At 67.4% G+C, this 24653-nt stretch overlaps 4 protein-coding genes across 5 annotated transcripts in view; 1 reads left to right on the top strand and 3 right to left on the bottom strand.

The window, feature by feature from the left end:
* DAG1 (dystroglycan 1) overlaps positions 1-2038 on the bottom strand; it is a 54851-nt gene extending 52813 nt beyond the window's left edge. The window contains exon 1 of the mRNA XM_082487581.1: positions 1980-2038. The gene's annotated coding sequence lies outside the window, so the exon portion shown is untranslated. The remainder of the gene's footprint in view (positions 1-1979) is intronic.
* Positions 2039-2403: 365 nt separating this feature from the next.
* On the top strand, positions 2404-6980 carry MST1 (macrophage stimulating 1). Of its 2 annotated transcripts, none has more exons than XM_082487632.1 (18): positions 2404-2496; positions 2760-2901; positions 3059-3171; positions 3294-3408; positions 3665-3801; positions 3874-3994; positions 4096-4214; positions 4310-4472; positions 4576-4706; positions 4791-4893; positions 5050-5186; positions 5314-5349; positions 5432-5543; positions 5626-5703; positions 5769-5915; positions 5999-6105; positions 6554-6693; positions 6776-6980. In XM_082487632.1, the coding sequence occupies exons 1-18, from the start codon at positions 2445-2447 to the stop codon at positions 6935-6937; spliced, it is 2115 nt and encodes a 704-aa protein (XP_082343758.1). In that variant the 5' UTR covers positions 2404-2444; the 3' UTR covers positions 6938-6980. The 2 variants fall into 2 exon arrangements, with proteins under 2 accessions (XP_082343758.1, XP_082343757.1); XM_082487631.1 differs by having other exon boundaries at positions 4307-4472.
* Positions 6981-7143: 163 nt separating this feature from the next.
* APEH (acylaminoacyl-peptide hydrolase) lies at positions 7144-19358 on the bottom strand (the record flags this gene model as incomplete). Its single annotated transcript, XM_082487932.1, has 48 exons — positions 19340-19358; positions 18410-18539; positions 18186-18312; positions 18008-18098; positions 17842-17917; positions 17604-17764; positions 17394-17531; positions 17217-17308; positions 17103-17143; positions 16904-17025; positions 16680-16740; positions 16513-16610; positions 16371-16422; positions 16198-16286; positions 15987-16125; positions 15832-15915; positions 15674-15754; positions 15484-15572; positions 15181-15371; positions 15010-15112; positions 14836-14942; positions 14678-14762; positions 14448-14499; positions 13749-13906; positions 13278-13416; positions 13056-13192; positions 12477-12575; positions 12274-12360; positions 12062-12170; positions 11855-11981; positions 11666-11747; positions 11470-11545; positions 11208-11350; positions 10860-10997; positions 10681-10772; positions 10314-10551; positions 10066-10126; positions 9859-9953; positions 9733-9784; positions 9573-9661; positions 9058-9199; positions 8861-8938; positions 8708-8788; positions 8540-8628; positions 7718-7908; positions 7541-7643; positions 7361-7467; positions 7144-7282 (listed from the first exon to the last, which is right to left on the bottom strand). The coding sequence occupies exons 1-48, from the start codon at positions 19349-19351 to the stop codon at positions 7144-7146; spliced, it is 5073 nt and encodes a 1690-aa protein (XP_082344058.1). The 5' UTR covers positions 19352-19358.
* Positions 19359-22760: 3402 nt separating this feature from the next.
* The window catches only part of BSN (bassoon presynaptic cytomatrix protein), a gene marked incomplete at both ends in the record, with an annotated part of 99071 nt that continues 97178 nt past the window's right edge, over positions 22761-24653 (bottom strand). Inside the window, 4 exons of the mRNA XM_082487827.1 lie at positions 22761-22801; positions 22978-23121; positions 23246-23339; positions 23702-24444. Coding sequence (XP_082343953.1) covers positions 22761-22801; positions 22978-23121; positions 23246-23339; positions 23702-24444 — 1022 coding nt within the window. The remainder of the gene's footprint in view (positions 22802-22977; positions 23122-23245; positions 23340-23701; positions 24445-24653) is intronic.

The following is a 24653-nucleotide window of genomic DNA, read 5'->3' as shown; positions in this document are numbered from 1 at the left end:
CACGTAAGCTAGCAAAGACTGCCAGCCGTTTTTAAAAGCAGAGAAGTGCTCGGGGTTAACAAATCCCATACAAAACCTATCGGTACACAGCAAGACGCAGAACACTGGTATCAGCCCCACAGCTTTTGCCAATTCTCCAGGCCTAATATCAGCAATTAAGCAGAATTTACTACTCAGTTTACACAACGCTGAAAGAAACGGGTATTTCTAAGCTAGTATGTGCCATCAACAACATCTTGTAGTTATTCAAGAATTTGCGCCAGCTCCCAAAGAAGTGAGCACAAACTCCTGCGGCAAGACGACAGCGCGACCTGGAATCAGCCAGGCTTTGCTGATTACTCCTCTGAGTAAACAGTGGTGTTCCCAGCACTTCAGCTTGCTCTCAAGCTTCTGCCGTTGGCATACTACCCTATATTTAGGATAGAAGAGTGCAATGACAAGCATCGGGAAGAATGAATAAGTGGTTTAGGATGCTCAGAATAGCGGCAGAGACTGTGCAAAGAAACCTATGCCGAATTAGAAGCTCTTAAAATGAGGAAAGGAATCTGTAGAGCTAAAGATGGGAAGAGACAACATTCCATACAGAAAGTTAAATAATCAGTTTTGTCACTGACAGTATTCCCAAGGCAAGAGATGCTAGCAGTCCATCCCGTAACAGCAGCGGGCAGTGGAAGGAAGCCCCTGCCTGGAGGAGCTGAGAGAAGATAGGCAAACGCTCCGTCATTTTATACAAAAAGAGGATTTTAGTCTCATTTTGACCAGTGAGCGATGTCAGTGCCATTTTCCCAAGCCTACGAGCCCAAAGCTCCGGGACCAAGTGAGACACAGCTCCTCAGGGAGCGACTGCACCCTGCCTGCTGCCCAGCTCCCACATCTCCCTGCCCGCACCCTCCCTCCCGCGAGGGGCAAAGGCCAGGTTAAGCTCTAGAAGCACAGAGGGGCAGTTTAGAACCCGCAAACCTATGGCAAAACTCACTAAATTCCAACTTGCTGACTTGACGGCCGCTGGAGACCCAGGCGAGCCGCTCCGCAGCCTGTTGCTTCTGAAGAGCTGGGGAGGCCACAAGGAATATTCTGCATTTATGCCTTTTTGCGCAGCAGGACTTATTTACTTGCGTTTTAGTCACCCACACCGCTGACGGGAGATAAAAGTTTAACTGTGGGTCTGTTACACCCAGAACGGTTTCTGCTGTCAGTCTCACCGGCAGGGCCGAGTCCCACGGTCGCCCCCCCGGGACCCCCAGTCCCGGAGCGGGCCCAGGAGCCGAGGGGCTACCAGGGGAGCAGGCCCGGGGAGCCACCTGGAAATCCACCTGCACTCCCATGGAGCCGGGCCCGGGGAACGGGGAGAGCCGCCGCACACCCCGCCGGGCCGAGCCCGGGAACCCCCACCACCACCACCACGGGCTCCGGCACTCACCGTCGGCACATCCCGGGACCGGCTACCGGACACCTCCGGCACCTGGGCCGCTCCCACCGCCCCCGCCTCGCCCGGTACAGCCCAACCCGGCCCAGCCGCTCGCTGCCCCGGGCCGCGCCCGCTCCGCCTCCCGCTCCGCCGGCGCCCACCCAGGCCCCAGGGGTCCCCGGACGGCCCCAACCGGCGGGGACTGGGCACAGGGCGGCGGGAAAACAACGGGGGAGGAGGAAAGCACGGCGAGCCAGGGGCAGCAGCAGCGGCGGGGCCGGACCCCGCAGCCAGGCCCGCTCCCGGCCCCGGCAGGCCGCGGAGGGCGCGCCGAGACTGAGGCGGCGGCGGACCGCCTCCGCCGGGCCGGGCCGCCCCCATTGCCCGCGCACCGGGAGGCCCGGGCCCGCCGCGCCGCGCCTCGCCGCTCCCCAAGGCCGCGCCGCCGCTCCCGCTTCCCGGCCCGCCCGGTAGGCCAAGGGCAGGGCGGCCCGGCAGGTGCCGCCGCGGCCCCGCGCCGCCAGGCGGAGCCCAGGCCCCCGTCCCGGTCCCCGTCCCCGCGGCCCCTCACCGTGCGACGGCCGGGCCCGGAGGCCGCTCCCCGCCGGCTCTCGCCGCCAGCGGCCCCGACGCACCGAGCGGGCGGCGCGGCGCGAGCGCGACCCCGCGCGGGCACGTACCTGGGGGAGGGGCGCGCGGGCGCCTAGCAACCGGCAGCACGAGCGCGCCCGCCGCCAATCGGCGCTCGACCGCCCGCCGCCCAGCCCCGCCCCCCTTCCGCCCCGCCCCACCTGGCCGCCCGCCGCCCCGCCCACTCCGTCGCCTCACCACCACCACCCCCCCCCGCCCCATCCGCTCTCGTTTGGCCCCGCTCCAAGCCCCGGCCACGCCCCTCCCTCCGGCCCCGCCCCCGCGCCCCACGTGCGGCCCTGCCGTGCGGTGACCCCCGGCCCCGCCTGGCCCCGGGACCGCGGGCAAATATTTGCTCGGGGCCGTCCCGGGCGCTGCAGCAGCCCGGGGACGCGGGGCCGCCGCCATGGAGCCCGTGCTGGGGGTCCTGCTCGCCCTGGCCGCGGCTCTCGGCTCAGGTAGGGCCCCGGGCCCGGCCGGCGCGGGGGCAGCGCGGGGCCCGGACAGGCCAAGGGGACCGGCCGGGAGCCGGCTGGCTCGTCCCGCGGCGGAGGGGGGGGTAGCGGTAATCCCCCCCTGTAAGGCAGGGACCCCCCCCCGCTCCCTGGGACGCGGGCAGCATGGGGCAGGGGGGTCCCACTGCCCTGTGGGGCAGGGGTCCCACGCTGCGCGGGGCCTGGGTGTCCCCGCGGGCACGCTGAGCTCCTGCCCTGCTCCCCAGGCCACCGCTCGCCCCTCAATGACTTCCAGCGCCTGCGAGCCACCGAGCTGCTGGCGGTGCCTGCGGAGCCGCCGGTGCCGGTGCCGGAGCGGGGCTCTGCGGAGCAGTGTGCCCAGCGCTGTGCCGCCAGCCCAGCTTGCCGGTGAGCGGGAGGCGGTGCTGCCGCGGGGCGGGTGGGAGCGCAGGGGGCCATGACACCGGGATCACTCCGTCCACTTGGATGCTGGGTGCCCACGTGTGTGTGCCCCCGGGTCCTGTTCCGGCACGGTGTCACGCCAGGCTCCTGCTGTGCCTCCCAGGGCTTTCCACCGCGACCGGCAGAGCCAGCTGTGCCAGCTGCTGCCTTGGACCCAGCACTCGCCCCACGTCCAGCTGCAGAAAAACATCCACTATGACCTGTACCAGAAGAAAGGTGGGCCGGTGCCACGGGTGGGCGTGGGGACACCACTGACCGGGCACAGGCCACCCGGTGCAGGGCTCCCCACTGCCCTGGCTGGGCCCCGACGCTCTGACGCGGTGCCCGGCTCTGCCCAGACTACCTGCGGGACTGCATCGTGGCCGATGGCACCAGCTACCGCGGCACGCGGGCTGTGACAGAGAAGGGTCTGCACTGCCAGCACTGGCAAGCCACGACACCACACGACCACAGGTGCCCCCGTATCCCCGGCTGCCCCACGGCACCCACCGGTGGCCCTTGGCAGTGCGGGGCAATGGGGAACGGGCTTGGGACAGCATGGGGGCAATGGGGACAGCATGAGGACGTTGTGGGGGCAGTGGGGACGGCACAGGGGCAATGGGGACATGTGGGGCAACAGCACTGACCAGGGATGGCACAGCATTGTGGCTGTGCCTGCCATGGGGTGAGGGGTTCCCGGCAGCGCTCCTACCCACCCTGCTGCCAGCAGGTTCCTGCCGTCCCCCCGCAACGGACTGGAGGAGAATTACTGCCGAAATCCTGACCAGGACAAGCGGGGCCCATGGTGTTACACCGTCAACCCCAACATCCGTCACCAGAGCTGCGGCATCAAGAAGTGCGAGGATGGTGAGTGCCACATCCCGGGGGCACCCTGTGCCGTGTGTCCCCCCCGGCGCTGATTCCCCCGGCTGTTGGCAGCCGTATGCATGACCTGCAACGGGGAGGAGTACCGCGGCACCGTGGACCACACCGAGTCGGGGACGGAGTGCCAGCGCTGGGACCTGCAGCACCCACACAAGCACCCCTACCACCCCGACAAGTACCAACCCCCAGCCCCGGGCAGCGCGCAGCCTCCCTGGCCGTGCCAAGTGCCGGTGCGGTGGTGCCACCCTCAACGGCCGCTCCCCATCTCCGGCTCAGGTACCCCGACAAGGGGCTGGATGACAACTACTGCCGCAACCCTGACAGCTCTGAGCGGCCCTGGTGCTACACCACCGACCCTGGGCGGGAGCGCGAGTACTGCCGCATCCGCATCTGCAGTAAGTCGCCACCGGTGTCACCGCGCCACTGGGATTGGGTGTCCTGGGTGCCACCCTAACCCTGCCACTCTGACCCGCTCCCACCATGCAAGCAGAGAAACGCCCGCGGCCCCTCAACCTCACCACCAGCTGCTTCAGGGGCAAGGGCGAAAGCTACCGGGGCCGGGTGAATGTCACAGTGTCGGGGATCCCCTGCCAGCGCTGGGACGCCCAGACCCCCCACCGGCACCACTTCGCACCTGAGAAGTACCCATGCAAGTAAGGGGGTGGGTGGGATGCGCCCAGGGAGGGGGGGGGTGGTGGGCAGCACCCATGGGTGCAGGCTGGGGCAGGGGGGGCACCCAAGCGGACCCTCCGCCAGGGATCTGCAGGAGAACTACTGCCGCAACCCCGATGGCTCGGAGGCACCGTGGTGCTTCACTGCCCGCCCCACCGTCCGCATCGCCTTCTGCTTCCACATCCGCCGCTGCCCCGACGAGCTGGATGCCCAAGGTGAGCTGCTCCCGGGCACCTGCCCCCGGTCACCCGCCCCCGGGGTGCCTGCTGGGGGTGCCAGCCCTCCCTGCCTGTCCCCAGAGTGCTACCACGGCCACGGAGAGCACTACCGCGGCCACGTCAGCAAGACACGCAAGGGCATCACCTGCCAGCCGTGGGCTGCCCAGGCGCCCCATGTGCCCCAGTGAGTGTGCGAGGGAGCAGGACGGGGATGGGGATGGGGTTGGGGATGGAGATGGGGATGAGGATGGGGATGGGGATCGGGATGGGGATAGTGACAGGTTTGGGGATGGAGATGGGGATGAGGATAGGGATGGAGATAGTGACTTCCTCCTGGCAGGATCTCACCTGTCACCCACCCCGAAGCACACCTGGAGGAGAACTACTGCCGCAACCCCGATAATGACAGCCATGGCCCCTGGTGCTACACCATGGATCCCCGCACCCCCTTCGACTACTGTGCCATCAAGCCCTGCTGTGAGACCCTACCCACACCCTTGCACTGCTTGGGGGGGTCTCTAGCCACCCCCTGGGGATGGTTTTGTTCTCCCCCCTACGGTGGCTGGATCCGGCCCTGGTGCCACCCTCTGCTTTCTCTCCACAGCTGGCAGCAAGGTGCCCTCCATCCTGGAGAATGCAGGTAGGGGTCTGTGGGTGCCGGGTGGGTGCCACGGGGCGGGTGCTGGCTGCACAGCTCCAGCTGACACCCACCCTGCCGGCAGACGCGGTGGCGTTCGAGCAATGCGGCCAACGGGACGAGAGGCTGCAGCGAAAAGGGCGCATCATCGGCGGCCAGCCCGGCAACTCACCCTGGACCGTCAGCATCCGCAACCGGTGAGCGGGCGCCCCGTGGGCACCGCCGCATGGATGATGTCCCCCCACCCCAGGAGCTCACCCCCGCCCCCCATCCCTGCAGGGCTGGCGTGCACTTCTGTGGGGGGTCCCTGGTGAAGGAGCAGTGGGTGATCAGCACACGCCAGTGCTTCTCCTCCTGGTAAGGCTGTGGCTGGAGTGCCGGGTGCTGGGAGCCCTCCGCACCCTCATGTCCCCTTCCCACAGTGATGCCGACCTGACGGGCTACAAGGTGCAGCTGGGGACGCTCTTCAAGGACCCTGGCCCCAGGGACCCCGACCAGCAGACCATCCCCATCGTGCGGATCATCTGCGGCCCCTCCGAGTCCCAGCTGGTGATGCTGAAGCTGGCGAGGTGAGCGGCTGTACCCGGCCCCCGCCATGCCCCGCTGCTGGCCGGGCTGGCACCACATCCCGCTGCCCCTCTCGCTGCCCCAGGCCAGCCACTCTGAACAGGCGCGTGGCCCTGATCTGCCTGCCACCCGAGCGCTACGTTGTGCCTGCGGGCACAGTCTGTGAGATCGCCGGCTGGGGAGAAACCAGAGGTACCTGCCACGGGCAGCCCCTGCCAGGACATCCCCCGCGATGGCATCCACTGCCCAACGCATCCCCTGCCCATGCCATTCCCTTCCTCCAATGGCATCCCCATGTCCATGGCATCCCCATGTCCATGGCATCCCCCTACTCACAGCATCACCTTTCCATGGCATATCCCTTCCAGAGCATTCCCCTTCCATGACATTCTCCTGCCCATGCCATTCCCCAGCAACAGCATCCCCCTTCCACAGCATCCTCCTGCCCACGCATTCCCCTGCCTATGATATCCCCTGCCCGCAGTACCCCCTGTGAGGGGACTCCTCCTGCAAAGCTGTCACCTTGCATGCTGTATGCCTCCACCCACCCACAGCACCCCCCTGCCACACCATCCCCCTGCCGTGGCATCCTCTGCCCACGCATCCCCTACCCGCTGCCCTGCGCACCCGCTGCCCGCAGGCACGTCGGACGGCAGCGTGCTGAACGTGGCGCGGCTGCCTGTGCTGGCCCACGGCGAGTGCAACGCGGCGCTGCGCGGGCGCCTGAAGGAGAGCGAGCTGTGTACTGCCCCGCTGCGTGCCGGCGTCGGGGCCTGTGAGGTGAGCCAGGCCAGGGACCGCCACCTCTGGTAGCCCACGGGTGCCCTCACCATGGGGTGACGCCGGTCTCTGGGTGCCGCAGGGAGATTACGGGGGGCCGCTGGCCTGCCTCACAGCCGACTGCTGGGTGCTGGAGGGGGTGATCACCCCTTCCCGTGTCTGCGCCCGCACCGACCAGCCCGCCCTCTTCATCCGCGTTTCCCTCTACGTCGACTGGATCCACAAGGTGATGAAGATGGGCTGAGCCAGCTCAACCCCAGCCTGGCACAGCCACCATGGTGCAATAAAGGCACAGCTGGGGCGGCATTGCACAGGGTCTCACATGTTTATTTAGTGCCAAACCCCAACCCACATCCCATCCTGCCCCTGGCTACGCTCGATCCATCCTCCTCTGATGCTGGTGTGGGCCCCAGGGCCAGCGGTCACCATAGGCCAGTGGTGGCCCTGGGGCTAAGGGCTATACCGCCCCGTGCCGTCCTGCTTAGGCTGTCCCAGGTGCCGGAGGAACCAGCGTGCACAGTTCCCAAAGACATCGGCCTCCGTCTCCACACCAGCCAGCGCGTGGCCACCCTCCGGGTACCACAGCAGCCTGTGGGGCGAGATGGGATAGGGGGATGCTCAGTGGGCACCCCAGGGCTCCCTCCCCACCCCCCTGCACCCCACTCACCGCACCGGCACCCCCCTGGCCCGCAGCACCCGGTACAGCTCCAGCGCCTGTGTGGGGTTGACGCGCCGGTCCCGGGCGCCCACGCACAGCAGCACCGGCGTCTGTACCTGCAGCACAGCCGGCAGTGGGTGCCCGGCACCCTGCACCCAGCACCCTGCACCCATCTTGCCCCTGCCTTACCCGAGCTGCATGGGCGATGGGCGAGCGCAGCAGCATGGTGGCCACCTCCTCGGCGCGGGGCACCCGCTCGAAGGAGTAGGGCAGCCCCAGGGAGGTGTAGCGCCTGCAGCACGGAGGTGCTGGTGGGTGCCATGGGGATGCGGCACAGCACGGCACAGGGTATGGGGTGGCACTCACCAGTCAGGGATGTCAGAGGTGCCCAGCAGCGCAGGCAGGTTGGAGACGGGGCTGCGCAGAGCGCAAGCTTGGTAGCGCTCGGGCTCACGGGCGAGGAGGTGGAGGGCGATGAAGGCTCCATGCGAGCCAGCCAGCAGGGCCAGGCGGTGCGGGTCCAGGGGCTCGCTGCGCAGCACTTGCTCCACCACCAGCTGCACCCGTGGGGCACTCACCATCAGCACCCCACCACCAACATCTTCCCAGCAAACCCCACTATTGGCACCCCACCTCCAGCATCTTCCCAGCAGACCCCACCACCAGCACCCTACCATCAGCATCCTCCCAGCAGATCCCACCATCAGCACCCCACCACCAGCATCCTCCCAGCAGACCCCACCACCAGCACCCCACCATCAGCATCCTCCCAGCAGATCCCGCCATTGGCACCCCACCATCAGCTCCCCACCACCAGCATCCTCCCAGCAGATCCCACCACCAGCACCCTACCTCCAGCATCTTCCCAGCAGACCCCACCACCAGCACCCTACCTCCAGCATCCTCCCAGCAGATCCCACCATCAGCACCCCACCACCAGCATCCTCCCAGCAGATCCCGCCATCGGCACCCCACCATCAGCTCCCTACCTCCAGCATCTTCCCAGCAGACCCCACCACCAGCTCCCCACTACCAGCATCCTCCCAGCAGATCCCACCATCAGCAGCACCCCACCACCAGCTTCCTCCCAGCAGATCCCACCATCAGCACCCCACCACCAGCATCCTCCCAGCAGATCCCAGCCCCCAGCAGCACCCCTTCATCACCCCCCAGCCCAGCACCCCTCACCTGGGTGTCCGCCACATCCTGCTCACCCACGTGGGAGAGCAGGGAGCTGATGCTGGCTTGGCCAAAGCCCAGGGAGCCGCGGTAGTTCACTGGGGAGATGGGGGCTGTGGGTGCCACATCTCCAGTGGGGCACAGGGGCCAAATGTCCCCCGGCTCCCCGGCACTCACCCAAGAGCACAGCGAATCCCAGCTGGCACAGCGCGGCCATGCTCGGGCGCCAACGGGCATCGAAGATGGCGTGGGGGCCACCTGGGGTTGGTGGGAATGTCACCCAGGGTGCCACCAGCACTGCCAGAGTGTCCCCACTGTCCCCTCACTCACCGTGGGGGCACACGATGAGGGGGTGCGGTGCGGTGCTCTCTGGTGGGCTCAGCAGCAGGGCCTCGAAAGCCTGGGTGCCTGAGCCAGGGAAGGGGTCCTGCTCAGCACCCACCACCCCAGGCAGCCAGCACCCTGCCCACCTGCCGCTCCCGAGGGTCCCCGGCACCCAGGTAGGGCTGGGGACCCCGGGCGCTCACCGTGTGCGGCGGGGCTCTGCCCGCTGCAGGGTGGCCGGACCGTCAGCGTCTTCCAGGTGACACCAGGGACTGTTGGGGTGTCCTCCACTGGCACCCAGCAGAGGGGCAGCTCCCGGCCCGCAGGCGGCAGCACCGCCACCACCTAGGGACAGGCAGTGGGTGGTACCGGGGCACCCGCCAGGGTGTAATCAGCCCCATCGTGCCTGCGGTCCCAGTGCTCCAGTGCCATCCCGTGCTGTGCCATCCTATGCCACGCACAGATGTGCCATTCTGTGCCCGCTCATACTGCTCTGCGCCATGCCGTGCTGTCCTTGGCCATGCCGTGCTGTGCCATGCTCCATTGTTCCTTGCCACACTGTGCCATCGATGCCACGCCGTGCCAAGGCTGTGCCTGGCCGTGCCTGGCTGTGTCATGCCGTGCCACACCACACTTTCACCATGCCGTGCTGTGCCTGGCTGCGCTTTGCTGTGCCATATCACGTTGCAGCACCACGCAGCGCCAGGGCTCTGCTCACCAGGCTCGGGGGGCGGTGTGGGGCCGAGCAAGTGGCCACCAACAGGTCCCACTGGAGGGTGAGCAGCTCCCAGCACCCTTCGGGCGACCCTGGGGACAGACAGCACGCCGGCACTCACCGATGCTCGCCGGGGCACCGCGGGCAGCCCGGTGCCACGTACCTGCCGTCAGGTTGGTGACGGTGGCTGCGTCCGTGTCTACGAGCAGCAGGTCCTGCACAGGCAGCAGTGTCACCGCGGGGTGCAGGGGCCACATCCCTGGCCCCCCCCCCGGCCCCCAGGGCTCACCGTGCGGCTCCGTTGCGGGGTGCCCAGCACAGCTCGCCGGCTGTCGGCTGCCCAACACCGCGGTGGCAGCACCTCTCTGTAGATCCCGGCAAAGGCTGCGAGTGGGGCAGAGCACTAGTGAGATGGGGCCATGGGCACCCGGCATTGGGGGGGGGACTGTCCCAGCCCCCCAGCAGTGCCCAGCCCTGCCCATCACACCGTGCTCACCCTCCGTGGGCTCCTGCACCACGTCGAGCACCGTCACCGTCTGCCTCGTCTGCCAGGTGAGCTGGGGAGAGATGGCGGTAAGGGATGAGCTCCCCGCTGGGAAAACTGAGGTGGGGGGGGGATTGGGGACCAAGCCCACCCCCAGCCCCAGCCAGGCACTGCGAGAGGCTGTGGCATCCCGGGCTGGGTACCACACCAGCAGCGCAGGGTGGCACAGCTGTGCCCGGTGCCCGCAGGGTCCCCCTCACCATGCGCAGGCGCAGGCACTGCCGGTGGGGCCCCCCCAGGTCCCCCTCCAGGTAGAGCAGGCGCCGGCCGTCGGGGCTCAGCCGGGGGGAGCAGGCAGCGCCGTGCTCAGCAGACAGCAGCTCTGCGGGTGACAGGGGGTCAGCACCCCAGAGACCCCCCCAGCACCCTGGGCACCCCCCGCGGCCCCAGTGCTCACCACAGCACCCGCTGACCAGGTCCAAGTGGAAAATCCCTGACCTAGGAAGGAGGCGTGGGTCAGGCTGGAGCACTGCAGCAAGGCTGACCCCCACCGTGCCGGCACAGCGTGGGCATCTCGGCACGGCGTGGGCATCCCGACACGGCGCTGGATGCTGGGAGGGGACCCACCTCCTGTTGGAGCAGGCGCTCAGCCCCAGGCGGAAGGGCTCGTGCCACCAGCCCACGAACACCACGCCGCGGTCATCTGGGGACCACAGGGCCTGTGACACAGCCAGGCTCGTCCCACAGCCCCAGGCCAACACCACCACCCCCCCCTCCCAGGGCTCTCCCTGCACCCCCGTCCTCACCTGGCCCGGAGAGAGGTGCTCCGGGACGCCCTCCAGCACCGAGAGGCTGCTGCCCTCCAGGTCCAGGGTGCACAGGATGGGCACACTACAGGTGCTCAGCGCCTCCCCCCAGTCCTCGTGGTAGACGAACTGCTCGGCCTGAGGCACAACCTCATGAGCCCCACGGCTGGCAGCCCCAAACACGTGTCTCCATGCATGGCACACTCATGGGGTGCACGGCACACTTATGGGATGCACGGCACATTCGTGGTGCATGTGCCATGCTCACAGGGTGCACGGCTCACTTATGGGGTACCCAGAACGCATTCATGGGGTGCATGACACTCTCACGGGGCACATGGCACCCACCTCCTCATCCTCGCCCCCCTCCGCCAGCCTGCCCTCTCCCGGCACATCCCAGGGGGAGGGTGGCCGTGGTTTGGGCCGGATCTTCTCAGCCACGTACAGCAGCCGCGTCTCCGAGTGTGACCAGGCCAAGCAGGCGAAGGGCCCTGGCACGGGAAAAAGGTGCCAAAGCGCAGCCTGGCGTAGGCGCAGCCAGGCACCGGGTCCACTGGCCGCGCCATCCCCACCTGCGTTGCGGGCAGGGGACACAGGGCAGGGGCCCTACCCTCCGTGTAGACCTCCCCATGCTTCCCCAGCGCCGTGAGGTCCACACTGTGGCTGCGCCCACCGCTGCCCCACACCTGTGGGGAGAGAGGGGTCAGCACCGGCACACCACGGCCGTGGCACCCACCGCTCCACGCTGGCACTCACACCGCCCCAGTGAGCCTGGAGGCTGCTGTGACTGGGACATCCCGCGTTACCTCCAGCAGCTCGTGGCCCTGCCGCGGGCAGCGGCTGAGCACGGCGCGGTGCTGCCCGGTAGGCGAGTCCTGGCTGAGGAGCCTGCGGGAGGCAGGGAGAGAGGCTGCAGTGGGCAGCACGCTGTGGGCACCATCCACGCCGTGGGCACCGGCCACGCTGCCCCATCCCGCAGCCCATCCGCGCCGTACTGGTGGTGGATCTCGGTGCTGAGCGCTGCCCGGCTGACGGCGAGGCCGCCGCCGCCTGTGCGCCGCAGGCTGTAGTGGCGGCTGAAGCGCAGGAGCCGGCGGCGGGGCAAGTCAGGGCGGCTGCACTCTGCGGGAGGGGGCCATCAGCGCCTGCCCGCGCGGGACCCACGGGCCACGAGCACCAGGGCGGCCAAGCCTGCGACTCACCGGTGTAGAGCAGGAAGTTCTGTGCCCCAGTGGTGGCCCCAAGGGCAGCATGGGTGACGGCAGGGAACCGGCTCAGCTCCCGGTAGCAGGCAGAGGGGCCGCCGGCTGCCTGGACGCAGGGAGAGACATGCTGGGGGGCGGTGAGCTCACCCCTCTGCCCGTGCCCCCCTCGAAGCGGGGCTGTGCCCACCCGCACGGCCCCCCTCGCCCACCTCCGCACCCCGCTCCATTCCAGAGGCCATGGGACCTTGCTCCGCTGCGCTGGGCCGCCGGTGCCTGCCGCTCGGCAGCGAGGCGCGCTGCCAAGGCGCGTGGGAGCAGCCCGGCGCCAGCTCTCCAGCTGCCCTGCGCCGCCTGCCGTGCCCGGGGCGGCTGGGCAGGGGTCACCCTCTGCCGTAGCTGCACAAACGCCCACGTGTGGGAGAAGGGTCCGGTGGCCGCTGGCTGCTGGAGCACCAGGAGCAGAAGTGACAATGGTGCCGGCACCACCGTCGGAGATGGCAGAGGTGCTGAGCTGCATCGTTTATTGGGGGGCAGCAGGGGCGGGGGGCCTTTAGCAGCACAGGCGCTTGACCAGCCGCAGCACCATGTTCGCGAAGCCATCGGCTTTGACCTCAACAACAGGCAGCGTGTGGTCATCCCTCGGGTACAAGAGCAGCCTGGAGGGGAGAGGGGGGGTCAGGGCCGTGCCTGCACCCCCCCACCTGAGCGCCCAGCACCCCACTCACCACGTGGGGACCCCACGGGCCTTGAGGACAGGGTAATGCTCCAGCCCCTGCTTGGAGGGCATCTGTCAGGGTTCCTCCCCCAGCACCAGCAGCACGGACCTGTGGGAGCGGCACAACCTCAGTGCCGGCACTGCCAGTGGGGACAGGGGGGGGACAGCGGGGACAGGGACAGGGATGGGGACGTACCTGGTCGATGTAGCGCATGGCATCTCCGTCCACTGCGCCGGGTCCGGCAGGGTGCCGGGGGCATAGGGCAACCCCGTTACCGTCAGCCACCTGCGGGCAAGAGGGACGGGGGGACGTGCTGGCCCCGAGTAGACGACGGAGTCACCGTCGTGGACAATCAGGAACTGGTGGCAGAACCCGATGTGATCACCCCGCTCCGGGTCCCACTGTAACCACTCTGCAAGGAGTGGGCTGAGGACACCAGCGACATCCCCGCCGGGCCGGCGGAGACCCCCCGGAGGTGGGGGGGTCTGTCCCCATACCACAGTACTTGTGCCCGTACTGGGTGGTGACATCGGGGCCGAGGCAGGTGGCTCTGAGCTGCGGGTACCGGCTCAGCTCCCGGTACAGCTCCACCACCTCGTTCACGCTTGACAGTGGCTGCGGGACCCGCCAGGGTGGCTGGGGGCGCCGGGGGGGCGACAGCCGGGGAGTGGCGGGGCACGGGGGGCAGTTACCGGGATACTGGGGGCAGCGCTGGGGGCTGCAGAGCTGCGGCACCGATTGGGCTGCGTGAGGGGACGAGGACGGTACTGGCGGCAGTTACTGGAACGGGACGGGGGGGGCACCGCCCGGGGGTGCAGAGCACCGGGGCAGGTACGGGAGCACCGGGGGGCAGGCGGGTGCCGGGGCTCACCGGGCGGGGGACTCCCGGGGGCTGCAGTGACGGGGCGCGGGGCAGGGGGGGGTGTCCTGGGTCAGGGACCGGTCCGCGCTCCCCCTCCGCCCCTCACCGGCGGCTGCATCTCGCGGCGGCGGGAGGGGGTGGGGCCGGCGCCGGCTTTACCGGGACGGAGGGGCGGGGCCGGCGGCGTGCGGCTGCTCCCATTGGCTGCGGCGCACGGGGAGGTGCCCGCGCTGCGGCGCCCCCTGGTGGGCGCGGGCGGCGCAGCTGCCGGAGGCGCCGAGATTGGGATCAGCCGCAGGGGGGGGATCGGTATCTCGGGGGCCCACAGGGCCCCCCGAGTTGCTTTTTAGGTGCTCTTCAAGGGGTTCCCAATTATGCCAGTTGCCACCAGCCCATTCTTGTGAGAAGCTGGGACTGGGATTCACTCCCTGACTCACTAAGTAAATAAGCAGTGACACTAATTGCCATCCCGCCGACTACGCCAATTTGTTGTGGACAGAGCGATGCGCTTCACTCGAAAGCGAGAAGCGGCGGTAGGGCTGGAGCCCCTCTGCTGGGAGGACAGGCTGAGAGAGGTGGGGTTGTTCAGCCTGGAGAAGAGAAGGCTCCGGGGAGACCTCAGAGCCCCTTCCAGTCCCTAAAGGGGCTGCAGGAGAGCTGGGGAGGGACTCTTGGTCAGGGAGTGTAGTGATAGGATGAGGGGTAATGGTTTTAAACTAAAAGAGGGGAGATTTAGATTAGATATTAGGAAGAAATTAGGTCCCCTCAGGACCCCCACATCCCCTGGCATTCCCCAGCCCCTCACCATCGTCGTAGACACTGCCGTGCTTGTCCAGCACTGCCACTCCACCCCGTGACTATGGTCAATTCATCTTACTCTCACAGAGTGGTGGCAGTCACCTCTTGCCTCCGTGCCATAAACAGTACATATTGACAATTTATGGGCTGACAGGTCGGCGCCAGGGGTGCTGAGCTACATCGTTTATTGGGGGGCAGCAGGGGCGGGGGGGGCCGTTAGCAGTGCAGGTGCTTGACCAGCCACAGCACCATGTTCATGAAGCCGTCGGCTTCGGCCTCGACACCGGCCAGCGCGTGGTTGTTTCCCGGGTACAAGAGCAACCTGGAGGGGAAGAGGGGGTGTTAGCGCCGTGCCTGCACCCCCCCCTAACCTGGGCACCCAGCACCCCACTCACCGCGTGGGGACCCCACGGGCCTTGAGGGCACGGTAATACTCCAGCCCCTGCTGGGGGGGCACCCGCCGGTCGTCCTCCCCCAGCATCAGCAGCACGGGCGCGCGGACCTGCAGGAGCGGCACAGCCTCAGTGCCGGCACTGCCAGCGGGGACAGGGACGGGGACAGGGACATACCTGGTCGATGTAGCGCATGGGCGACTTATGCAGCATCTCCGTCCACTCGGCCGGGTCCGGCAGGGTGCCAGGCACGTAGGGCAGCCCCGTCTCCGTCAGGCACCTGCAGACAAGAAAGAGGGAGATGCATGCGGGGTTGGGGCAGCAGGGGCCAGCGATGGCGGTACTCACCAGTCGGGGATGTCGGTGGCGGCTACCATGGAGGCGATGTTCACCACTGGGTTGCGGACTACGCAGGCATGGTAGGTGTCAGGGAACTGGCCGAGAAGGTGGCACGCCAGGAAGCCTCCGTGTGAGCCACCGACCAGTGCCACCCGGCCGACGTCCAGTGACTCCTCCTGCAGCACCCGCTCCACGCAGAGCTGCCACCACGGGGGACACCTGCTGAGGCAGGCTGCCCCGCTATTCTTCCTTGGGGGTACCCACAGGAGCATGGGGCGCCCCGGGGTCAGGACTGCATGCTGGGGACCATACCTGCACATCACGCACGTCCTGCGTACCCACGTTGCCTGGCAGGGAGGCCACACTGTCCTGGCCGAAGCCCAGAGAGCCGCGGTAATTCACTGGGGTTGTGGCAGCGTCAGAGCCCTTCCTCCCCCTGCCCCGGCCCCCACCGTGGGCACTGTGCCAGTCAGCACTGCCCAGGACCCCCGGCATCACTCACCCAGCAGCACGGCGAAGCCCACACGGCAGAGCGCTGCTGGGTACAGCATCCATCCGGCCGTGAAGACAGAGTGGGGACCCCCTGTGAAAGGAAAAAGGGGATGATACTGCCCGGCCAGGGCAGGGGCAAAGCAGGGGGAGGAGGGGGCAAGCTCTTACCATGGGGCATCACGACCAGTGGGTGCTTCTGGGCGGCGGGGCCCTCGCTTGGGCGCAGCAGGATGGCATCGAAGTCCAGGCCCCCTGCAGAGGCAGTGTGGGGAGGTCAGAGCTTTGCGGGAGTGGTGGAGACCAGCCGTACTGGGGTTACTCACCGTACTGGGGGTGCTCCTGCTCAGGTGGGGGCCGCAGTGTGCGGATACCCCAGCTGATGCCGGGCACGGGGGTGGCGTCCTGCAGGCAGACCCACTGCACCTGCGCCTCCAGGCCAGCACTGGGCAGGACAGCCACTTTCTGCACAGGGAGAAGGGTTGGTGTCAGCCCTGAGAGGGGCTGATGGGCACTGGGGAGGGGGCAGCACCTTACCAGTGTGTGCGGGCAGCTAGGGGTGGAGAACCTGGCCACCAAAATGTCCCGGTCAATGGTGAGGACAGACCAGCTTCCCTGGGGGGAATCTGGGAAGGAGCGAGGTCAGACCTGTAGGCATGACCCCCTCCCCAGCCCTGGCACCAGCATGGGCCCACCAGCCTGGCACTCACCGGCTGTCAGCGAGGTTGTGGTGCCCGTCACCGTGTCCACCACGAACATGTCCTAGGGGCACAAGGACAGAGTTCAGCACAGCCCTGACCCAGCCCGGCCACTCCATGTGCCCCCCTGCCATCCCGGCATGGCTGCCCTCACCTGCTGGCTGCGCTGGGCCGTATCCAGCACCAGCCTGCGGCTGTCGGCTGCCCAGCACAGCCCCGGCAGAGCACCGCAGTAGATGCCCGGGAAGGCTCCTGTAATGAGAGCGGTAGTGCTCAGCATTCCTCTGTGCCCCCCACCGCCGCCCCCAGGTCTGTACTCACCCCACGTCTGCCGTGGCACAGCCTCCAGCACCGTGCTGGTTTGCTTGGTGTACCAGTCGTACTGTGGAAAACATGGGACGAGATGAGTTTTACAGGGTTTCGGCCTGCCTGCCTCTGCTGCACCCCAGGGAGGGGGCACAATCGCCCTCCTGCCAGCCCCCACCCCAGCACGGGTACCCCGCCACTGCCCCGGTGTCCTGCCAGTGTCCCCCAGGGCTGCTCACCATGCGGAGGCGGCTGCACTGCTGGTGGGGGCCAAGGGCATTGTTCTCTAGGTAAACGATGCGGCAGCGGTCGGGGCTGAGCCGTGGGGACCACACGGCCATGTTGTTCTCAGATATCTGCTCTGCACGGGCATGAGAGGACGGTGAGGGGCTGCGGGGAGCCAGGGCACCAGCGGGGTTGGGGTTGCACGCCGCTCACCGCATGCCCCACTTGTAAGGTCCACGTAGAAGAGCGCTGACCTGCCGGCAGAGACGGGCGTCACCATGGGGCTGAGGGGCCTGGCTGTGGGGCAGGTGCCCTACAGGGACTCACCGGCGGTTGGTGCAGTGCTGCAGCCCCAGGCGGAAGGGCTCGGGCCACCAGCCCACGAAGACCACGCCGGTGTCATCGGGGGACCAGAAAGCCTGTGGGGAGATGAGGGGTGAGCAGCTCAGTCCGCCGCTGGCCCCCTGAAACCTTCTCTGGTTCCCTGAGGCTCCCCATCCTGACCTGGCCGGGACAGAGGTGCTCCGGGACACCCTCCAGCACTGAGACGCTGCTGGCCTCAACATCCATGACACAGAGAACAGGCACGCTGCGTTTGCTCAGTGCCTCCCCCCAGTCCTCGTGGTACACGAACTGCTCACCCTACGGCACAACTTTGTCAGCCCCATGGAGGCCCTGCTGGCCCCCACCTGCCCTGGGGTGGGGGGACCCCACCTTGAGGGGCACGTCCGCCTTCTCGGGCTGACCCGTATCCTCCGAGATGCTCAGTTCGGGGGCTTTGGTCTGGAAGAATGACTCGGCCTTGGGACGCTTCTTCTCCGCCACGTAGAGCAGGTGGGTCTCCGAGTGTGACCAGGCCAGGCAGCCAAAATGGTCTGCAGGGGTGGGTCAGGCACTGGCCACTGCATCCCCCCAGGACCCCCACCTTCCCCGGTATCCCTTGGCCCCTCACCATCGTCATAGACAATGCCATGCTTGTTCAGTGCTGTCAGGTCGATGCTCTTCACCTTGGAGTTCTGATCCCAGACCTGGGGGCAGAGACACCGGAGCGGCCCCACGCTGCAGCGCAGATCCAGCTCCAAGCCCCAGTGAGTATCCAGCCCCCCTCCTCCCCTCACCTCCAGAAACTGCTTCTCCTCCTTCTCCTTGCTGGGGACCTTGCGCAGGACAGCCTTCAGCGCCCCGCTGGGGGACTCGCGGCTCAGCAGCCTGTGGATGGGTGGGTGCCCATCAGTCCCCTCCATCGGCACCCCAAAGGGGACACAGGTGCAGAGGATGGGACAGGACAGGACTCACTCGTCCTTGATCTCGGAGCAGGTGCCGGCAGGCCCCGAGTAGACAACAGAGGCCCCATCGTGGAAAATCAGGTACTGGCGGCAGAACTTGACATTCTCAGCCCGTGCCAGGTCCCGCTGTGACCACTCTGTGAGGATCAAGGTGAGGACACCCACAGTGCCTCCGCCAGGCAGAGGCATTCTGGACACCCCTGGCCTCCTGGGGGGGACACTCCGTCCTCGTACCGGTGTAGAGGCTGCAGTACTTGCCCCCATACTGGGTGGTGACATCAGGGCCGAGGCAGGCAGCTTTTAGCCCTGGGTGCCGGCTCAGCTCCCGGTACAGCTCCACCACCTCATCCACGCTTGACAGCACCTGCGGAACCCACTGGGGTGGCTGGGGCCATGGGGCTGTGTCGGGGTGTTGGGGGGGTGATAACTGGGGAGTGGTGGGGCACAGTGGGCACCTACTGGGGCACTAGGGTACATGGGGGGGACGATTAGAAGGGTAGCGGCGCAGTTACTGGGGTACTAGGGGCGCAGAGCCAGGGCAGTTTTACTGGGGTACTGGGGGCAGTGCTGGGGGTGCCCAGCCAGGGCAGTTATTGGGGTATAGACGGGGTACAGGGGTATCGGGGGCAGCTACTGGAGTGCCAGGGGCAGTGCTGGGGTACGAGTGGGTACCAGTGGTGCTGTTACTGGGGTACATAGGGGATTAGGAGGGTACTGGGGGGCTCTTACTGAGGTACATGGGGGGATATGAGAGTACAGGGGCTGTTACTGGGGTACATAGGGGAATAGGGGGGTACTGGGGGGCTGTTACCGGAGTACGTGGGGGGATACGAGGGTACAGAGGCTGTTACTGGGGGTGCAGAGCCAGGTCTGGGGTACCAGTGGGTACAAGGATACCGGGGGGCAGTTACTGGGGTGCGTGGGAGAGCTTATGTATACTGGGGGCCGTTATTGGTGTTCCGGGGGCACCTCCCGGGGGTGCAGAGCACCAGGGCAGATACCGGAGCACCGGGGGCAGGCGGGTGCCGGGGCTCACCGGGCGGGGGGCAACGCCCGGGAAGGGGCTTCCGGGGGTTGCAGTGACGGGGCGCGGGGCAGGGGGGGGAAATCCCGGGGCAAGGACCGGTCCGCGCCCCCCCTCCGCCCTCCCCCGCGGCCCCTCACCGGCGACTCCATCTCGTGGCGGCGGTGGCAGTCCGTCACTTCCGGGACGGAGGGGCGGGGCCGGCGGCGTGCGGCTGCTCCCATTGGCTGCGGCGCACGGGCAGGCGCCCGCGCTGCGGCGCCCCCTGGTGGGGCGGGGCGGTACCGCTGCCGGAGGCGTCGAGGTTGGGGTCAGCCCTTGACCCGGCGGCCGCTCCAGCCCGGAGACACCGGTTCAGAAGCCGGGGGACAGGGCTCGGGCGCGCCGGCTCTGGGTTACCCCGGATCGGTCTCCCCTCGGGTGGCTCAGCACAGGGGCTCTATGCACAGGCCGGGAGGGGATCGGGCCCTTGGTGGCTCTCAGGGACCCCCCCCAGCCCCAGCTGTGGGCCGCAGAGCCCACCGGTGCCTGGTGCCAACCGGGCCCACGGGGCTGCCCGCCCGGTCGCCCCCACTGTGCCAGCGGTCCAGGCCCCCCCCCCCCCCCCTCCCCCCCATCCCCAGGCAGGCAGCAGGAATCGGGGCCAGTCCGTGGTTTGTGTCAAGTCCTTTTTTATTCTGTTCCCACAGAAACACCTGGTGAGGGGGCAGCTTCTGGGAGGGAGTCACGACACAGCGGCGGGGTGGTACGGCACGGTACGGCACGGTACGGCACGGTACGGGGTCACTACGGGTGGCACAGAGCACAGCAGACACGCACACCGTCACAATGTTCAGAGGGAGCGCACCCGGCATCGCACCTCCCACTGGAAAGGGCGCCGGGGGCTCAGCCACCCTCGGCGCCTCGTCTTGACACCCCCCCGTCCCCCTCCCTGGCCCTGCCTGGCAGACTGCCACAATTGGGGCTGGGGGCCCGGCCCGGCAGGGTGGGCTACAGGCCCCCGGTTCCAGCAAGCAGAGAGGCGAGGTGGCGGATGTGCTCGGGTGGCGAGATGGGCCCCGTTTGGGGTGGGGGGGTCTCGGTCCCACGTGCGATGTACACACTGTACATGTATTTACAGCGCGAGGAGCGGCGGGGGCCGGAGGCCCCGAGGAGGCACCCTCGGGCGATGCACTTGTCATCGGCGGGAGAGGCGGCGGGTGGGCGCGGGGCCGGGGCTCTCCTCCGTGGGGCTGCCCCACGGGAGCGCCGTGCTCCCGCCCTGTCCCACAGCCACTGGTCTCTCCCCCCAGCCTTGGGCACTGGTAGAGCTCCCTGCCAGGGAGCTGCCGCGGAGCGTGGGCTTCCCACGGAGACCGGGTCCTCGATAACGAGTGCATAAATCTGCTAAGAGCTTTCAGTACAGCGATGGACTGATGGAAAAGAAAAAAAGAAAAGTCCAGGCAAAGAACAGCAAGCACTGAAAGGCGGGTGGAACCGTGCAGAGAAGGAGCAAGCCATGCTCTACGACGGGACAGACGGTCACGGGCGCTAGGGCTGCCCTTTGGCAAAGTGGCCCTCCGTGGGTCGAACATGCCACGAATTCATACGCACGGGTGGTCGATAAAGAGTAGTTACCGGGTCGCTCGGCAGCACGCATTGCGATGAAACCCTTGGGCGCAACATTGAACGGATCAGCTATTCACAGGTCTTGTTCTGGAGTCGTGTTATTTCGTTGCATAGAACATCAGGCGGGCGAGCGGGCGGCTGCTGCCCACCACGGGGGGGCACCAGGAGGGGGTGCTGCCAGGGCAGGGAAGGCAGCAGGGCGCTGGGCGGTGGTCCGCTGGCAAGCCCCCTCCTTGGGCTGCCTCCCCTCCCCCGGGGAACCCCCTCCTGGCAGGGTGAGCGGGCTCTGGCCACCGCGCCGGCCGTCTCCGCAAAATGGCTTGAGAAGGACTTGGATTGCACAGTAAGAGGAAGGATACTGCCGGAGGCAAAGCTCTCCTGATCTTGTTCCACGGGATTTGTGCTCTTTTGTAGCCTCCTGCACTCTATTGCTTCTACAGACGACAGCCCGTGTGCTAACTCATCGCACAAAGCAAAGAGGGAAGAGGATTTGGTATAAAGTTTAAAAAAAACCAAAACAAACCCCCAAACCAAAATCAAATGAACCCAGAGAAACTGAGAAAAAAGGACACCCCCCCAACGACGCCCCGTGCCCCCCCCAGTGCGGATGAGGTATACACAGAAATCAAAGTGGGATGATTAAGGCTGTTCTTGAAAGAAAAGGGGTGCCCGGCGGCGGGCGCGCTGGCTGCGTGGCGAGGGCGAGCGCAGCCCTTTCAATGCTTCCAATGGCTTCGGGGCAGCGCCGCGTGCCGGGATGCGTGCCTGGCCGGTGGCCGCATCGGCAACGGCCAGCCGCGCTGCCTGTCAAGAGTCCTATGGCCTCGTATTTCGGTAGTGAAACAGTGTTAGGTCCTAGCTGAGGCGCTCCGGGGGCTCCCCGGCGGGGCCGGGAGCGGGCCGCAGTGCAGGGGCGGACGGGGTCGGGAAGGAGGAGCGGCGCCCGCGGCGCCCAGCCCTCGGCTCGTGGGGGGGAAAAACCTGTGAAGAGGCCAGAGCTGGGGTTTGGAGGGAGCAACTCTGCGTATAATCTTGAGAAAGGGCCACAGCCCGTCACCTATGGGGCCTGACTCGACGGTGCGGATCAGGCCCATCCCCTCGGGGCGGCCGTTGGGGGCAGAGGGTGCATCTGCCCGCCCAGTGCCGGGGCTCGCCGCGTGCCGCGCAGGAGCTGCTCGCCAGGCATGGGGGGCGCCTGCCCCAGGGCGTCCGCTGGGCCCCCGTTCGGCCGCCGTTTGGTCCAGCATCCAGGGATCGCCCTGCTTTCAAAAGCTTGCAAGAGACAGAAAGAGTCATTAGCCTGAGCGGCGACGTCCCCGCGGGGGCGACCCCGCCGAGCGGCTGCACCGGCCCAAGCGAATGAGCGGCAGCAAGCCAAGAGGCACTGCCGGCGGAGCAGCTGCTGCCGCCCCCGTGCTGGATGGGCTCCCGGCACAGAGCTTGGGCTGCCCAAACCTCCCCTGCAAACCCAGGGTCGGCACCAGCATCCCCATGGCATCAGCCCACGCGGCACTGCCGAGACCGGGAAAAGGCCAAGCCCCCACCCCTTGGCTTGGGGACGGTGCTCGGGGATGAGGATGGGGACAAGTGGACCAGCGGGAAGGGGATGGGACTGCAGTGTGTCCTTCTCACCCTGGGGGCTGGCAGTGTGGCAGGGAAGGGCTCAGCAGGTGCTAGGGGACACCGTGGTGCTGCGGCAGCCCCAGGGATGGCATGGCAGAGGGGACCGGTGTGTGGCTGTGTGCCAGGTACTCACCGTTATACTCAGAGTCTGGCGCTGCGTGCTGAATTCTCTGGCTTCTTCATAGGTTTTTCCACTGCAACGACTCAATCTCCACTCGCTTCCCAAACTCCTGTGGCGGGAGGGAGTGGGAGGGTGTCAGGCACGGCCGGGGCAGGGAGAACCCGTGGCACAGCACCCGGTGCCGGCTGAACTCACCTTGTGCCGTTCTCTCACCAGAACGAAGTGAACTTCTTGCCGAAAGCCGACACCGCTGTGGGGAATTGGGGAGAGGTGTCAGAGTGGTGCAGCTGCCCTGGCCCCCAAACCGCTGCTTTTGCCCCAAACTGTGGGAGCACCACATCCTGTCGGCTGCTCCCGGCCACCCCCGTGGCTCCCGATCCCATCTGGGTGCAGAAGAGCATCCCCGTCCCCATGAGCAGCCCTTACCTTCAGTCAGTTTGCCTGCTTGTTCCGCTGCCCCCCCCGGCAGGATTTTGGAGAAAACGCTCTCTCCTTCTGCCCCGGGCTGTCCCGTTGCCGGGCCAGTGGGACCACGTGGCCCGGTTGCCCTCGGACCGGCCTTGCTGTCTGCTGGGGGATGAACGAAGCCACCGTTAGCAGGGGACGGGACTGGATGGGGTGGCTCGGCTAAGACCCCGGGGTGCCAGGCAGCTGGTGCAGGGGGCGATGGCACCATGCCACTGTGCCCACTGACCTGCTGCTCCCAGGGGCTGTGCTGCGGGCGCTCTCCCCGGCTGCTGTGGCACTTTTGCTGCGGGTTTGGATGCGTCCGTCTGCTCCACTTTTGGCTGGAATAGGGAGAAGAGCTCTCAGGGCTTTGTTATCCCACCAGAGCATCCTCCGAAGGTGGCCTGGGCCAGGAGGCAACACCGAAACCCCCAAGCCCTGTGGGAAAATGGCCCTGCAGCCCCAAAAATGGCAGGGAGGGATCCAGGGCACAGGGATGTCCCCTCCCAGGTCTCCTTAAGGGAATTGCTGCTCCCGTGGCACTCAGGGGTGGCTGTGGTGGGCTCACGGGTGGGATACCCTTTGCCCCACGGCTCCCATCCCCAACCCTTTCCCTGCTAGCCCCCGGCCACAGCCAGCCAGGCTGGTGCCGGGCAGAGCCGCGGGGCAGGGAGGCAGCCAAGCCGGTGGAACCCATACTTACCGCTGGCGCTGCGTGCCCACCCGGCTGTGCATGGAGCGTGGCCGGCACCTTCCCGGCAACCTGGGCTGGCCCTGGCTGCTGCTGCGGTGGCCGGGACGATGGGGGTCCCTGCGTCCTGCCCCTGGCCTCGGGCTGCGCCGAGCCCGCTGGCTGGGCAGCCTGCCGTGCCGCCGGCTGCTGCCGTGCCGCCTGCTGCCCTGCCTGCTGCTGCCTGGCCGCTGGCTGCTGCGGGTGTGCGAGGGGCTCTGGCTTCGGCGCTGGAGTGGCCGGCCCATGTGGCTGGGGGGGCTTCTGCGCCTTGGGGGTCTCAGCACCATGGTGGTGAGCAGCGGGGCGGGATGACGGGGGGTACTCGGAAGAGCCAGGGCCATAGGGTGCAGGCCCACGGGGCTCGGGCTGCTGCGCCTTCTTGGAGGCAGCTGGTGGCCCATGGCCACGGGGCTCGTGTCGGCTGGGCTCCCGTGGGTGCTGCTTGGCCGAGCGGCGCGGGGGCTCGTCGCTGGTGTGCCGGGAGGTGCTGGTGTGGCGCCCGTACTCCCCATGGTGCCGGTGCTCGCGGTGCTGGGGGTAGTCGTCATGCTGCCACGGGTCCTCGTCGGGGGGCTCGTCATAGTCGTGGTAGGTGTGCTTAACCGGGGGTCTCTTCTGCGAGGAAGAGTGGCCACCGTAGTGCCTGACCCTCTCCGCCCGCGCCTCCCTGGGCTTATCAAACCAGTCTGTCTCCTCCTGACCCAAATGATAGGCTTCGGAAACCAAAAACAAACCACAGTCAATCTCTCGCTCGAGGCCGCCCGGGCAGAAGCCATGCAATGAGGCGGGAGAGGCAAGCAGCGGGCACGCGCGTGGGGGGACAGCCCGCGTCGGTGGGGACAGGACACGGCACGGCACCGCGCAGGACCGGCTAACACCGAACACCCGGGGCAGGGGGAGGAAGGCACGTGTCAAGCAAACT

This window comes from Vanellus vanellus (assembly GCF_965231255.1).
Source record: "Vanellus vanellus genome assembly, chromosome: 9".
Taxonomy (NCBI): domain Eukaryota; kingdom Metazoa; phylum Chordata; class Aves; order Charadriiformes; family Charadriidae; genus Vanellus; species Vanellus vanellus.
Note: the sequence above shows the minus strand (reverse complement) of the source record. Positions and strands in the feature narration are given on the sequence as shown.